We start from the raw sequence: 12,345 nt of genomic DNA, 5'->3' as shown, positions 1-12,345 counted from the left end.
AATGTGCTCAGATCCGTTGCCTCGTCCCCTCCCCACTAGGTTAGTAGACCCATGTTCTACATTACTTCAGTAAGGAGACTATTTTTACTTTTTCTAGAGAAAAGACCAAAGACGCTTTGATGCAGCTGAAATCCTGGTTGGAAAGGAATCCACAGGTGGTGGCCCATTTCCCAGTAGAAGTTCGGTTTGCCAAAGGAGACGACATCTTACTGAGTCCATGCTACCAGCAAGACAGCTGCTACATGAACATCATCATGTACAGGTGAGACAGCTATACAGACTTTACATATATGGCGCCCCCCTATTGTGAACCTCATTAGCAGCTGTTTTCTTTTCTTTTGGTGCCACCTAGAGGAAAGCTAACGTACAGCAGCAAGTCCCCAGTTTGGTTGCAAGATTAGGTTATAACTGGGCAACATTTTTCTTTCCTCTGTGAGTTCAAAGGTTTTACCAGTGTCAAAAAAATTCTCTTGCATAAGGAAAGTAAGAGACTAAAGTGTCAAAATCTTCCATGGTTTCATATGGTTAAATTTGAGATCCAAAAAGACACTATCCTCACCGCCTGGTGATGACAGTATTATGCTTCCCTGCAGCAGGCTGTGGTAGCTTGTGAAGGTAGAAATGTAAAACCATTGCGAAATCCTGGAGAAAACCTGCTGCAGTCTGCAAGAGAACTAACCCAAAATTAGATTTATTTTTCTGAGGTGGTTAGATCTGTTTGAGGTCTGTCCCCACAGACGATATGTTACTACAAAGTGGCTTGAAGGGATGATTATTTATGCAGTAGATTATTTTTAGTATCCATGTGACATGACGCAAAGGGAGCAGGTCACCTATGTGGCAGTTTCAAAACTGACATTTACATCATGGGAGCAAAGCAAAGAAGCCTAAGTCGGGGAGAGAAGATGCTGGGAGCTATTACCGGGAAGCAGGTAAGTATGCTTCCCTGTGCCGGTCTGCCAAAGACGGAGGTTTACTAAAAACCCCCCTAAAGGTGCACAACCCTTTTAAAGGGGTGTTCTGTTCCAGCTAAACAATAATAGCATGCAGAACGGTCAGAGGGGCTTAAAAAGAGATACCCAGCTCCACCGATACTCAGCTCCACCGATACTCGGCTCCACCGATCCTAGTTCCATTCCAAAGATGCCCGGCTCCCTGGTGCTCTCTACTCCGGCTACTATGTTGATACATAGAAAATGTCTCAAAATGCCCTGCCAGCCAATTACTGTCTGTAATGCTGACATGCCCTAGGCAGTGGTGAGCGGAGAGGTCATTTAGAGGTATTTCCTGCATGTCAAGATGGAAGGCAGAAGGGATCAGTGGAGTTGAGTAACTTTTCATTTAAGCTCCGCCAACTTTTTTTGTTTAGCTGGAACACGACTTTAAGTGGTCACAGTCTGAAACAACAGGCCTAGTGTCAAATGTTTAATGCAGATATCAGGCTTGAGTTGCTACAATGTAGAAACAATACTGTATCCACTCACTACAAATCCTTAATATACAGTAGATATAAAAAGTCTACACACCCCTTGTTAAAATGTCAGGTTTCTGTGATGTAAAAAAAAAAAAAAGAGACAAAGATAAATCATTTCAGAACTTTTTCCACCTTTAATGTGACCCTTTAAACTGTACGACTCAATTGAAAAACAAGCTGAAATCTTTTAGGTGGAGGGAAGAAAAAAACAAAACTAAAATAATGTGGTTGCATAAGTGTGCACACCCTCTTATAACTGGGGATGTAGCGGTGTTCAGAATTAAGCAATCACATTCACAATCCTGTTAGATAGGAGTCAGCATACACCGGCCATCATGTAAAGAGCCTCTGATTAACCCCAAATAAAGTTCAGCTGCTCTAGTTGGTCTTTCCTGAAATTTTCTTAGTCGCATCCCACAGCAAAAGCCATGGTCCACAGAGAGCTTCCAAAGCATCAGAGGGATCTCATTGTTTGAAGGTATCAGTCAGGAGAAGGGGACAAAAGAATGTCCAAGGCATTAGATATACCATGGAACACAGTGAAGACCGTCATCATCAAGTGGAGAAAATAGGGCACAACAGTGACATTACCAAGAACTGGACGTCCCTCCAAAATGGATGAAAAGACAAGAAGAAAACTGGTCTGGGAGGCTACCAAGAGGCCTACAGCAACATTAAAGGAGCTTCAGGAATATCTGACAAGTACTGGCTGTGTGGTACATGTGACAACAATCTCCCGTATTCTTCATATGTCTGGGCTATGGGGTGGAGTGGCAAGACGAAAGCCTTTTCTTACGAAGAAAAACATCCAAACCAGGCTACATTTTGCAAAAACACATCTGAAGTCTCCCAAAAACATGTGGGAAAAGGTCTTATGGTCTGAGGAAACCAAGGTTGAACTTTTTGGCCATAATTCCAAAAGATATGTTTGGTGCAAAAACAACACTGCACATCACCAAAAGATCACCATACCCACAGTGAAGCATGGTGATGGCAGCATCATGCCAAGGGGCTGTTCTTCTTCAGCTGGAACTGGGGCCTTAGTTAAGCTAGAGGGCATTATGAACAGTTCCAAATACCAGTCAATATTGGCACAAAACCTTCAGGCTTCTGCTAGAAAGCTGAACATGAAGAGGAACTTCATCTTTCAACATGACAACGACCCAAAGCATACATCCAAATCAACAAAGGAATGGCTTCACCAGAAGAAGATTAAAGTTTTGGAATGGCCCAGCCAGAGCCCAGACCTGAATCCGATTGGAATTCTGTGGGGTGGTATGAAGAGTGCTGTGCCCAGGAGATGCCCTCGCAATCTGACAGATTTGGAGTGTTTTTGCAAAGAAGAGTGCCATGCTGATAGACTCATACCCAAAAAGACTGAGTGCTGTAATAAAATCAAAAGGTGCTTCAACATAGTATTAGTTTAAGGGTGTGCACACTTATGCAACCGTATTATTTTATTTTTATATTTTTTCTTCCCTCCACCTAAAAGATTTCAGGTTTTTTTTCAATTGAGCTGTACAGTTTATAGGTGACATTAAAGGTGGAAAAAGTTCTGAAATGATTTATCTTTGTCTCATTTTCTCACATCACAGAAACCTGACATTTTAACAGGGGCGTGTAGACTTTTTATATCCACTGTATGTATGTGTATAAATACGGGAAGGCATTCTGCCCCCATTTAAACCATCATTTTGGGATGTTTGTGTAAAACAAACCACTTTTTCTTATGACATTAACGTGTGTGTGTATAAACTCAAACTGAAAACCAGTGGCGTACCGCCCATAGAGGCAGACCACGCCACTGCTATGGGGCCCGCGGCACTGGGGGGCCAGTAGCGCAGAGAAGGTCCCGCCCACACTATTTGGCCCCGCCCACTCATTACATGCAGCCGGCTATGCGGCTGCTTTTCTCCAGCCCCAACTCATCTTCCGCAATCGCCGCCAAGCCGAAGTGGGCCCCCCCCGTTTGACCTGATCCTGACCTGACCTCCTCCTGACCTGATCCTGACAGTCTGCTTACACGGGATCAGGATCAAACCAGCCCTGCATGTAGCGCTCGAGCCGCTGGCCAATCAGCACAAGGCAACTCTGTTGAGGCAGCTGCTGATTGGCCAGTGGCGCAAGGGGGCGGGAGAATCGGCTCGAACTTCGCCGCCAGAGTAGTGCCAGCTGAGGAGTAGAGACGAAGAAGAAGAAGGCAGGTTCTGAACTGAAGCACCGGCTGTGTCCCTGGCTGGCCTGAACTGAAGTAAGTCAGATTCAGAACAAGTACCGTTCGTTCGTCCTGTCCTGCCGTGTCACTGCGTCTGCCTGCCAGTGCCTGCACAGGCTCAGACACACAAAGGAGCCGGGCTCATGTCCACTGCCACCAGGGTGAAGCTGCCTCCTGCCACTGCCCTGTCCCCTGTGCCCGGGGCTGAGTGATTATGTATGAAGGATGCGTCTAGGGCTGCTCTGGGTTGTAGCTGCTCTGATCTGTGCCATGTCAGAGCTGGGTGAGTGTTATTCCGCAGAGGGGGAGGAGGTGATGCTTCTGCTCCCTGACATCTGCCCTAATTACCCCCTTTCACCCTAACCCTTTGGTGACCCTCTTCACATCTGTAGTACTGAGCCAATGGAGCATCTGCCATCAGTGGAGACCATCAGCAGCAGCACCCCTGATCGTGCCATGCCCACACCCTGTACCCCTGATCGTGCCATGCCCACACCCTGTACCCCTGATCGTGCCATGCCCACACCCTGTACCCCTGATCGTGCCATGCCGACACCCTGTACCCCTGATCGTGCCATGCCCACACCCTGTACCCCTGATCGTGCCATGCCCACACCCTGTACCCCTGATCGTGCCATGCCCACACCCTGTACCATTGATTGTGCCATGCCCACACCCTGTACCCCTGATTGTGCCATGCCCACACCCTGTACCCCTGATTGTGCCATGCCCACACCCTGTACCCCTGATTGTGCCATGCCCACACCCTGTACCCCTGATTGTGCCATGCCCACACCCTGTACCCCTGATTGTGCCATAACGGTTTCAGTAGGTCAAGTATACATTTCTTTATTGGCAAATGGGGGTGTGGCAGGGGGAGGAGCCAGGACAGTGGGCGGGGTTAGGGGGCCCAAGTCAGATTCTTGCTATGGGGCCCAGTGATTTCTATGTACGCCCCTGCTGAAAACTAAGGTAGCCTGGTCATTATGGTTCTCTATAAGAAAGTTCTATAGCACCTCCCGATCTCTACAGTACAAAATAATTTGTGGAAGGAGATTTCGAGGAATAGCTATCTATAGAGCACCTGTTGGGTTTTGGTGTGTAATCTGTGAATGTTCAATAAACAGATTTACTTTGCAGTCTGGGATGTGGATATTTTTGTACTTATTATATCAGTTATATTAATGGACTCTTTCTCTTAGACCATATGGGAAAGACGTTCCGCACCAGGATTACTGGTCAGAGTATGAGAAGATTATGAAGCGAGTTGGAGGAAGGCCCCACTGGGCTAAGGTACGACCCACACATATTACACCTTGCATGCTTGTTAGTATTCAAAGATATGGAGAAAAAAAATACACACCAGCCTACTCACAATGCTGTTTTTTGATTTTCATTTACAGCAAATGTTTGCTATCTAAGACCAAATTTGGCAACATCTGTGAAGGATCTCATTCATCCAGGTCATGGTATATCAGTAGTAATAAGTCAGAGCAACTGAACATTGTATTTTCTCTTGAAGACTTTTTGCTAGTCATTGGACTTGTTTTCTCAATAAGAATGAGTTGTACAATAAATAACCAGCATTAAATACTGTTGACTCTTGCTTCAGTCAGCATAATCTGTTTATCAGAGTCAACACAAGGTCAGGTACATCATAGAGATAAGATGCTGATAGCATTTGCATGACTGAAGCTATTAGATGTGATTAAACTGCCTTGGGAGAGGTGTTAGAACAGGATTGTAGGTGGCAGACAATAGATGTTGCAACCCCCCTTCCCCCACCTCTCATCAAGCTCACTGACTGAACCATGATTCATTAATGCCAGAGATTCCTTGTGCAAGTCATTCTAATTGAGAAAGCCAGTTGGATGACTAGTGAAATGTCTTCAAGAGAAAATACAAGTCAGTCCAGATGCTCTAACTTATTACCACTGATACAAATTTGGCAACCATTGTAGGACACCTTTGTTCTGAATAGGGACCTTACCATTTTCATTTGTTTCCAGGCCCATACTTGCACTCGTAAGGACTTTGAGAAGATGTATCCAGCATTTGGAAAATTCAAAAACATCAGAGAGAAGCTTGACCCAACAGGAATGTTCCTGAATGCATATCTCGAGAAAGTCTTCTACTGAGGAGGACACAGTGGTCAATAAAATGTCTTCATGTAAATTCCTATAGTTTAGTGCCTAGTGCAAGTCATATAACCTAAAGGTTACGCTTCACTGGATTTTTGCAAAAAAATTTGAGGACTGGCTACAGAAAGTTTCTCCCAGCTATAACCAAAGAAGTCCACCTTAGTACCACTTGGTATCACCTTCACCATTCATGATATTTGTCTTACATTCTACTGTATGTGTTGAAGGAGGAAACAACCAAGGGTTGAGCCATGTGTGACTTTTCCATCCCTCACGGCACATTAAAAAAATTTTGGTCAAGGTCTAGAAGTTCACAAATGGTTTACCAGCCAAAAGTTACTAAATATTTATAAGCGGGACTTTTTCAAATTTACATAGATTAACATAATAAAAACAACAAAAATTTCCAAAATATGTTTCTACGAGAATTTCTTCTTAACTTTTATTGGCTCTGCAGTTATAAAAAGATGCCACTGCCCTAACAGAACACCATGTGGGTAAACTAAAGCATGTGTATTTTCACTTAGGTGAAATCAACAGGCCCCATGTTCATATCTTGTGATCCTAAGGTCTGCTCATTTCACGTCATTGTTACTGTGTGGGACCCCATTCATTTCTTTTATAAAATTCATAAAATCAATCCATATTGCAATCTATAACCTCATCACCTCATATTCCCTATTGAGTCCCTTTGGATGTAACGTACTTAAGGTATGGATCCAGTAGGCCTCTCTTCGCAATAAATGGGATTTAATATCCCGACCTCCCCTGTGTCATTTAACTTGCTCCAATACCTGAAATCTTAGTTGGGAAATTGAATGATGGAATTTACTAAAATGTGAGGGTAATGGTAGTAATAAGATGCCAGTACGAATGTCGGACTTATGCTTGCTGATGTGATCTTTTACAGATTGCATAGTTTCTCCAATATATAACAATCCACAGGGACATTTAATTGAATAGACCACATTTGATGAATCGCAAGTGAAAAAACCTTTAATCTTAAAGGCCTTCCCAGTATGCGGATGGTAAAATTACTCACCTTTAATCACATGGGAACATTGCACACAATGCAAGCATGGATAAGTACCATTTTTTTTGTTACCAATAGTTTTTTGTGTCAAAGAGGCCTTCATAGTGCCAATGTCCGCATGAACTAGCCTGTCACGATAGGTTGAACCACGTTTATTACAAATCAAAGGCATATTTCTGAACTCAACAACCTGGGGATATGCCCTCCCCAAAAGAGGCCAGTGCATACGTACTATATGATCAAATCTAGCACTAAACGGATGAAACGTATGTACAAATGCGATACGAGAAGTATCTATTTTCTTATCTCTCATAATTTCTTCAGTTTGAGTTTCTTCAGTTTTTCTAGATATCAGGACAGAATCAGCGGCTACCTTCAATATCAGGGGTGGATAACTTCTCTGTTCAAATTTCTGTATCATCTCCTGTACTCTTTGTTCTTGTATCCCAGGATCAGATACAATTCTTCTTACTCTTTGTCCTCCCCATGCGGGTGCGCCTTGGGTCCAGGTGCTAGCTATTCCTTGGTCAGCACATTAGGAGCATCAGGGAGGCCAGTGGGACACAGAAGATAAGAAGGACATCATGAATAAGACCAGGGGGGGAACTGATTCCCAACTGCCCTTCAGGTCAAATGTGTTGGAAAGTAATCAATAACATCCCGGTGGCATCTGTTGCTGGATGTGCCCTTTGAAGAGCCTGTCCAGTGGTTGATGGACATCTCGATAAGGATGCTGGCACCACCTCCTCTTGGGCCCTGAATGGATACATGGAAAAAAGATGTGAAATGTAAGATGAACATCACACGATAGGCTGAAGAAAAGGGGTCGGTTGACAGATCTTCTGGTCCATAACAAAAATAAGTGCTGTCACCAACATATGATGAAAAGCAAGAAGCAAAGCTGAGTGGCTGCTTTAATGTGAATTCAACAATTTGAAAACAAATAGGCTTAAGGCTAAGTGATGAAAATATTTACTAAGTGTGATTAAATATAAGGTAAAACAGACAAATCACATACAGAATAAATAATAATCAACCACCTGGCCTGCACAATACATAGAAACATATAAACATATAATGTGTCGGTAGATAAGAACCATTTGGCCCATCTAGTCTGCCCAATATACTAAATACTATGGATAGCCCCTGGCCCTATCTTATATGAAGGATGGCCTTATACCTATCCCATGCATGCTTAAACTTCTCCACTGTATTTGCAGCTACCACTTCTGCAGGAAGGCTATTCCATGCATCCACTACTCTCTCAGTAAAGTAATACTTCCTTATATTACTTTTAAAACTTTGCCCCTCTAATTTAAAACTATGTCCTCTTGTAGCAGTTTTTCTTCTTTTAAATATTCTCTCCTCTTTTACCTTGTTGATTCCCTTTATGTATTTAAAAGTTTCTATCATATCCCCTCTGTCTCGTCTTTCTTCCAAGCTATACATGTTAAGGTCCTGAATACAATATGGGGGAGCTCTTGTCGCCATGTCGTAGCACATGGCCGACAACCCATGGTGATACAAGCGAGAGATAGTGACTAGAGATGAGTGAATTTTTCAAAAATTCGATTCACTGGCTCGCCGAATATTTTGGGAAAAATTTGTTTCGATCCGAATAAATTTGCGGTGAATTACGTTAAAAACGGCTATTTCCTGGCTGCAGAGAGCCTTTATAGTGGTGTAGAACACTGTGCCTTGCAGTGACGGGCATAGGGAGTCTGCTGTGGTAGTGAAATAATACTGTGAGTCAGTATGACATGCAGATGACAGGCGTCGCTCTTAGAATCACTGCACACTTCACTTATTTGGGCAGTTATGGGGCCAAAACTGACCAAATAACTCAAGTATGAACTCAGCCTTACAGGTCGATGTTAGCGCCGAAAAGAAGCGCACTCCTTTTACACCGTCATCAGCTGATTCCACATAGATGTCTACAGAACCTGTTCTATTAAACGCTTATACAAGTAGAGCCCCCCCCCTCCCGACAGAGTGGAGAGGTGTCAGCAGTAAGTTTGTGTCGACGTCACTTATTATTTTGCTTTTCCTCTGATCAGTCAGAACAATAACCCACAAAAAATGGATCCTCTCTGTGGAGCATCCGCCTTCACTCGGTCAGCATTTGGTTAGTAACCCATCAGTATTGCTAATGCCGAAAAAACAGGAGTGGATCCAAAACAACTTTCCCAGTCGGTACTGTGGATGACAATATCGTCCAAGCACAATGTCCATTAGTTGCTGAAAAGTGGCGGGGGCGCCATGCAGATCAAAGGGTAAGACCTTATACTGATACAGCCCCTCAGGCATGATGAAGGCAGTTTTCTCTTTAGCACCCTCCATTAAGGGCACCTGCCAGTACCCTTTCATGAGGTCCAAAACAGAAAAATATTGGGCTTGTCCTAACCTCTCGATGAGCTCATCCACCCTGGGCATGGGATATGCATTGAATTTAGAAACCTTGTTAAGTTTTTGAAAGTCATTACAAAACCGCAACATCCTGTCCGGCTTAGGGTATCAATACTATAGGACTGACCCACTCACTTTTTAACTCCTCAATGACGTCCAGCTGCAACATTAGCTGCACCTCCTCCGATATGACTTGTCGCCGAGCCTCGGGTACCTGGTATGGTTTTAATCTGACTTTTGCCTGAGGATCAGTGACAATGTCATGCTGGATTATGGAAGTGTGTCCAGGGAGGTCCGAGAACACATCCGTGTTCCGACTAAGTCTGTTTAGAGAAGAGGCTGTCAGCAATTTTTACTGTGGCAGCCGCCTTTCTTGCATCAGAGGGGCCGGTACCTCTTCTCCTAGAAAACCCGGTCGCGGGCTGTCTTCTGTACAGGTTTCCCTATATTTCCACGGTTTGAGTTAATTTACATGGTAAACCTGCTCCGGCCTTCGCCGCCCTGGCTGGTGTACCTTGTAGTATTACAATTTTCTCGAGTACCTCGTACTGCCCCTGCCACCTAGTCAGGAACTTACTGTCTACGGTCGGCACCAGAACCAAAACCCGATCACCCGGGTTAAAGATCCGGACCCGAGCCTGCCGATTATAGACCCGACTCTGGTCTCTCTGAGCTGCCTCCATATGCTCCCTAACAAGAGGCAACACTGTCTCTATCCGATATTGCATCTGGGTAACGTACTCAATGACACTTTTATGTGGAGTGGGTTGTTGTTCCCACACCTCTTTGGCCACGTCCAAGAGACCGCGAGGGTGTCTGCCATATAGCAGTTTGAAGGGCGAGAACCCAGTAAAGGCCTGGGGTACCTCTCGCACTGCGGACATGAGATAGGGCAGAAGGAGGTCCCAGTCCTTCCCATCTTTAGACACTACCTTTTTCAACATATTTTTAATGTTTGGTTAAACCATTCTACCAGACCGTCTGTTTGTGGATGGTAAACAGACGTCCGTAGTTGTTTTATGTGCAGCAACTTACAGAGTTCCCTCATCACCTTAGACATAAAAGGGGTCCCTTGGTTGGTCAGAACCTCTTTAGGTAGTCCTACTCGGGAAAACATCTCCATTAAGTCCTTAGCTATGAGTCTGGCCGAGGTATGTCGCATTGGCACTGCCTCCGGGTACCGAGTGGCGTAGTCTAGAATGACTAAGATGTGTTGATGCCCTATGGCGGACTTCGGTACTGGGCCTATGAGGTCCATAGTTATTCGGTCAAACGGTACTTCGATAATCGGGAGAGGTACTAGGGGACTACGGAAATGTGGCTGGGGGCTAGTTATCTGGCAGGTCGGGCAAGACTTACAAAACTCTTCCACTTCTTTTACTGGCCGTAAATCCACTGTAGAATACGATCCTGAGTTTTCTGCAGCCCCAGGTGACCCCGGAGAATGTGTTGGTGAGATAGATCTAACACAAGCTTGCAATAAGCCTTGGCGACCACCAACTGTTCAATAGGCTCACCCCGTAGTTGGTTTAACCGATACAACATATCCTGATGAACCACAAAACGGGGAAACACTGACTCTGCCCCAGGTTTTTGTGGTTCACCATCTACTATTAACACATTTTCCCAGGCGCGGGATAGGGTTGGGTCCCGACGTTGGGAGAGACATTATCCCCGGAGACATTGATGTCTGCCAATTCAGGACCCGGCGGCAAGTCCTCCACGTCTCCCACCATCACACTTAGCGGGGTTGTCTCCTCCTCTTCCACCGAAGTGGCGGTCACCTCTACCGCTGGCCCTTCGGTCTCAGGTTCCCAGGATTCTGGTCTTTCCCCTGAGCTGGGCCACTCTGCTAGGGTTACACCTGTCTCATGGGTATCAGTCATTCTCATAGCAGGCCACAGTGCCGGGAAGCCCGGGAAGTCTCTCCCTATTATAAGTTCGTAGTGTAAATTTGGGGCAACTGGGGCACTTCGTGAGTCCATCTGCCAGCTCCTGTGGTTAGAGACACCAGGGCGGTGGGATAGTCTTTTAAGTCTCGATGGATGCACATGACCCCGACATTCCGGCCAGTATACTCAGCTGACCGTACCAGGGGAGCCCTTACTAGGGACACCAGACTCCCTGAGTCAAGCAGAGCCTCCGATGGAGTGTCTCCTACCTCCACCTGGCACAGGTGGTTTAGAGTTTTTGGAGTACCTGCTGCACACAGCTTCCTGGCATATAGCGACTGACGGTAGCCATAGTTAGTATCCATGGGTTCCACCTGATGGGGACAGTCAGCTCTTACATGGCCCGGCTCCTGACACCGCCAGCAGACTATCGGAGCCAGGTCCGTAGAGGGTACAGCCCGGGTGGGTTTGGTTGGTACAAGTCGCCGGGTCTGGGATGGAGATTTACGGGGTTTGACTGTCCCCCTTTCCAAAATAACCCCCTGTAACAGTCTTAGTAGCCTTGTAGCGCTCCACCATTTCTAGGGCATTGTAAGGAGACACCTGACCGATCCAGTGCTGGAGAGGGGGTGGCAGAGCCCTCCAGAACATATCAGTCAATAGTCCTTCCAGCATAGCCGTGGGACTCAGCACATCAGGCTGTAGCCACTTTTGCAAGAGGTGGAGTAAGTCATAATACTGGGGCCTCGCAGGCTCAGCCGGCTTAAACCCCCACTGATGTACCCGCTGGGCCAGGACCAACACATTCACCCCCAGTCTTGCCAAAATCTCACCCTTTACTTTTTGGTAGTCGGCCGCTTGATCGTCCAGCAAGTCAAAATACACCCGCTGAAAATCTGATGCCAGGAATGGAGCGACGTCCTCAGCCCACTGGTCACGGGGTAGCCCCTGATGGCCACTTTCTCGTACATCACCAGGTAGGTTTCGATGTCATCTGCGGGGGTCATCTTAGGAATCACGGCATGAACTGCACTCCGGGCATTGTGGACGCTCGGGGTTACTCCTGCTGTCTACAAAGCTTTCACCTCACCTACAATGTTTTACAGGGTCAGCTCAGCTGCAGGCCCTCGCATATAATTTTTTAGAGGGTCAGCTCACCAGCAGGCCCTCACCTACAATGTTTT

At 45.7% G+C, this 12,345-nt stretch overlaps 1 protein-coding gene across 1 annotated transcript in view; it reads left to right on the top strand.

Moving 5' to 3' along the window:
- The window catches only part of LOC120997150 (L-gulonolactone oxidase-like), a 137,759-nt gene extending 131,517 nt beyond the window's left edge, over positions 1-6,242 (top strand). Inside the window, exons 10-12 of the mRNA XM_040427110.1 lie at positions 98-262; positions 4,892-4,982; positions 5,699-6,242. Of these exons, the coding sequence (XP_040283044.1) occupies positions 98-262; positions 4,892-4,982; positions 5,699-5,827 (385 nt within the window). The 3' untranslated portion in view covers positions 5,828-6,242. The remainder of the gene's footprint in view (positions 1-97; positions 263-4,891; positions 4,983-5,698) is intronic.
- Positions 6,243-12,345: the final 6,103 nt, after the last annotated feature.

The sequence above is a fragment of the Bufo bufo genome, chromosome 4 (genome assembly GCF_905171765.1).
Source record: "Bufo bufo chromosome 4, aBufBuf1.1, whole genome shotgun sequence".
In the NCBI taxonomy this organism is placed as follows: Eukaryota; Metazoa; Chordata; class Amphibia; order Anura; family Bufonidae; genus Bufo; species Bufo bufo.
Note: the sequence above shows the minus strand (reverse complement) of the source record. Positions and strands in the feature narration are given on the sequence as shown.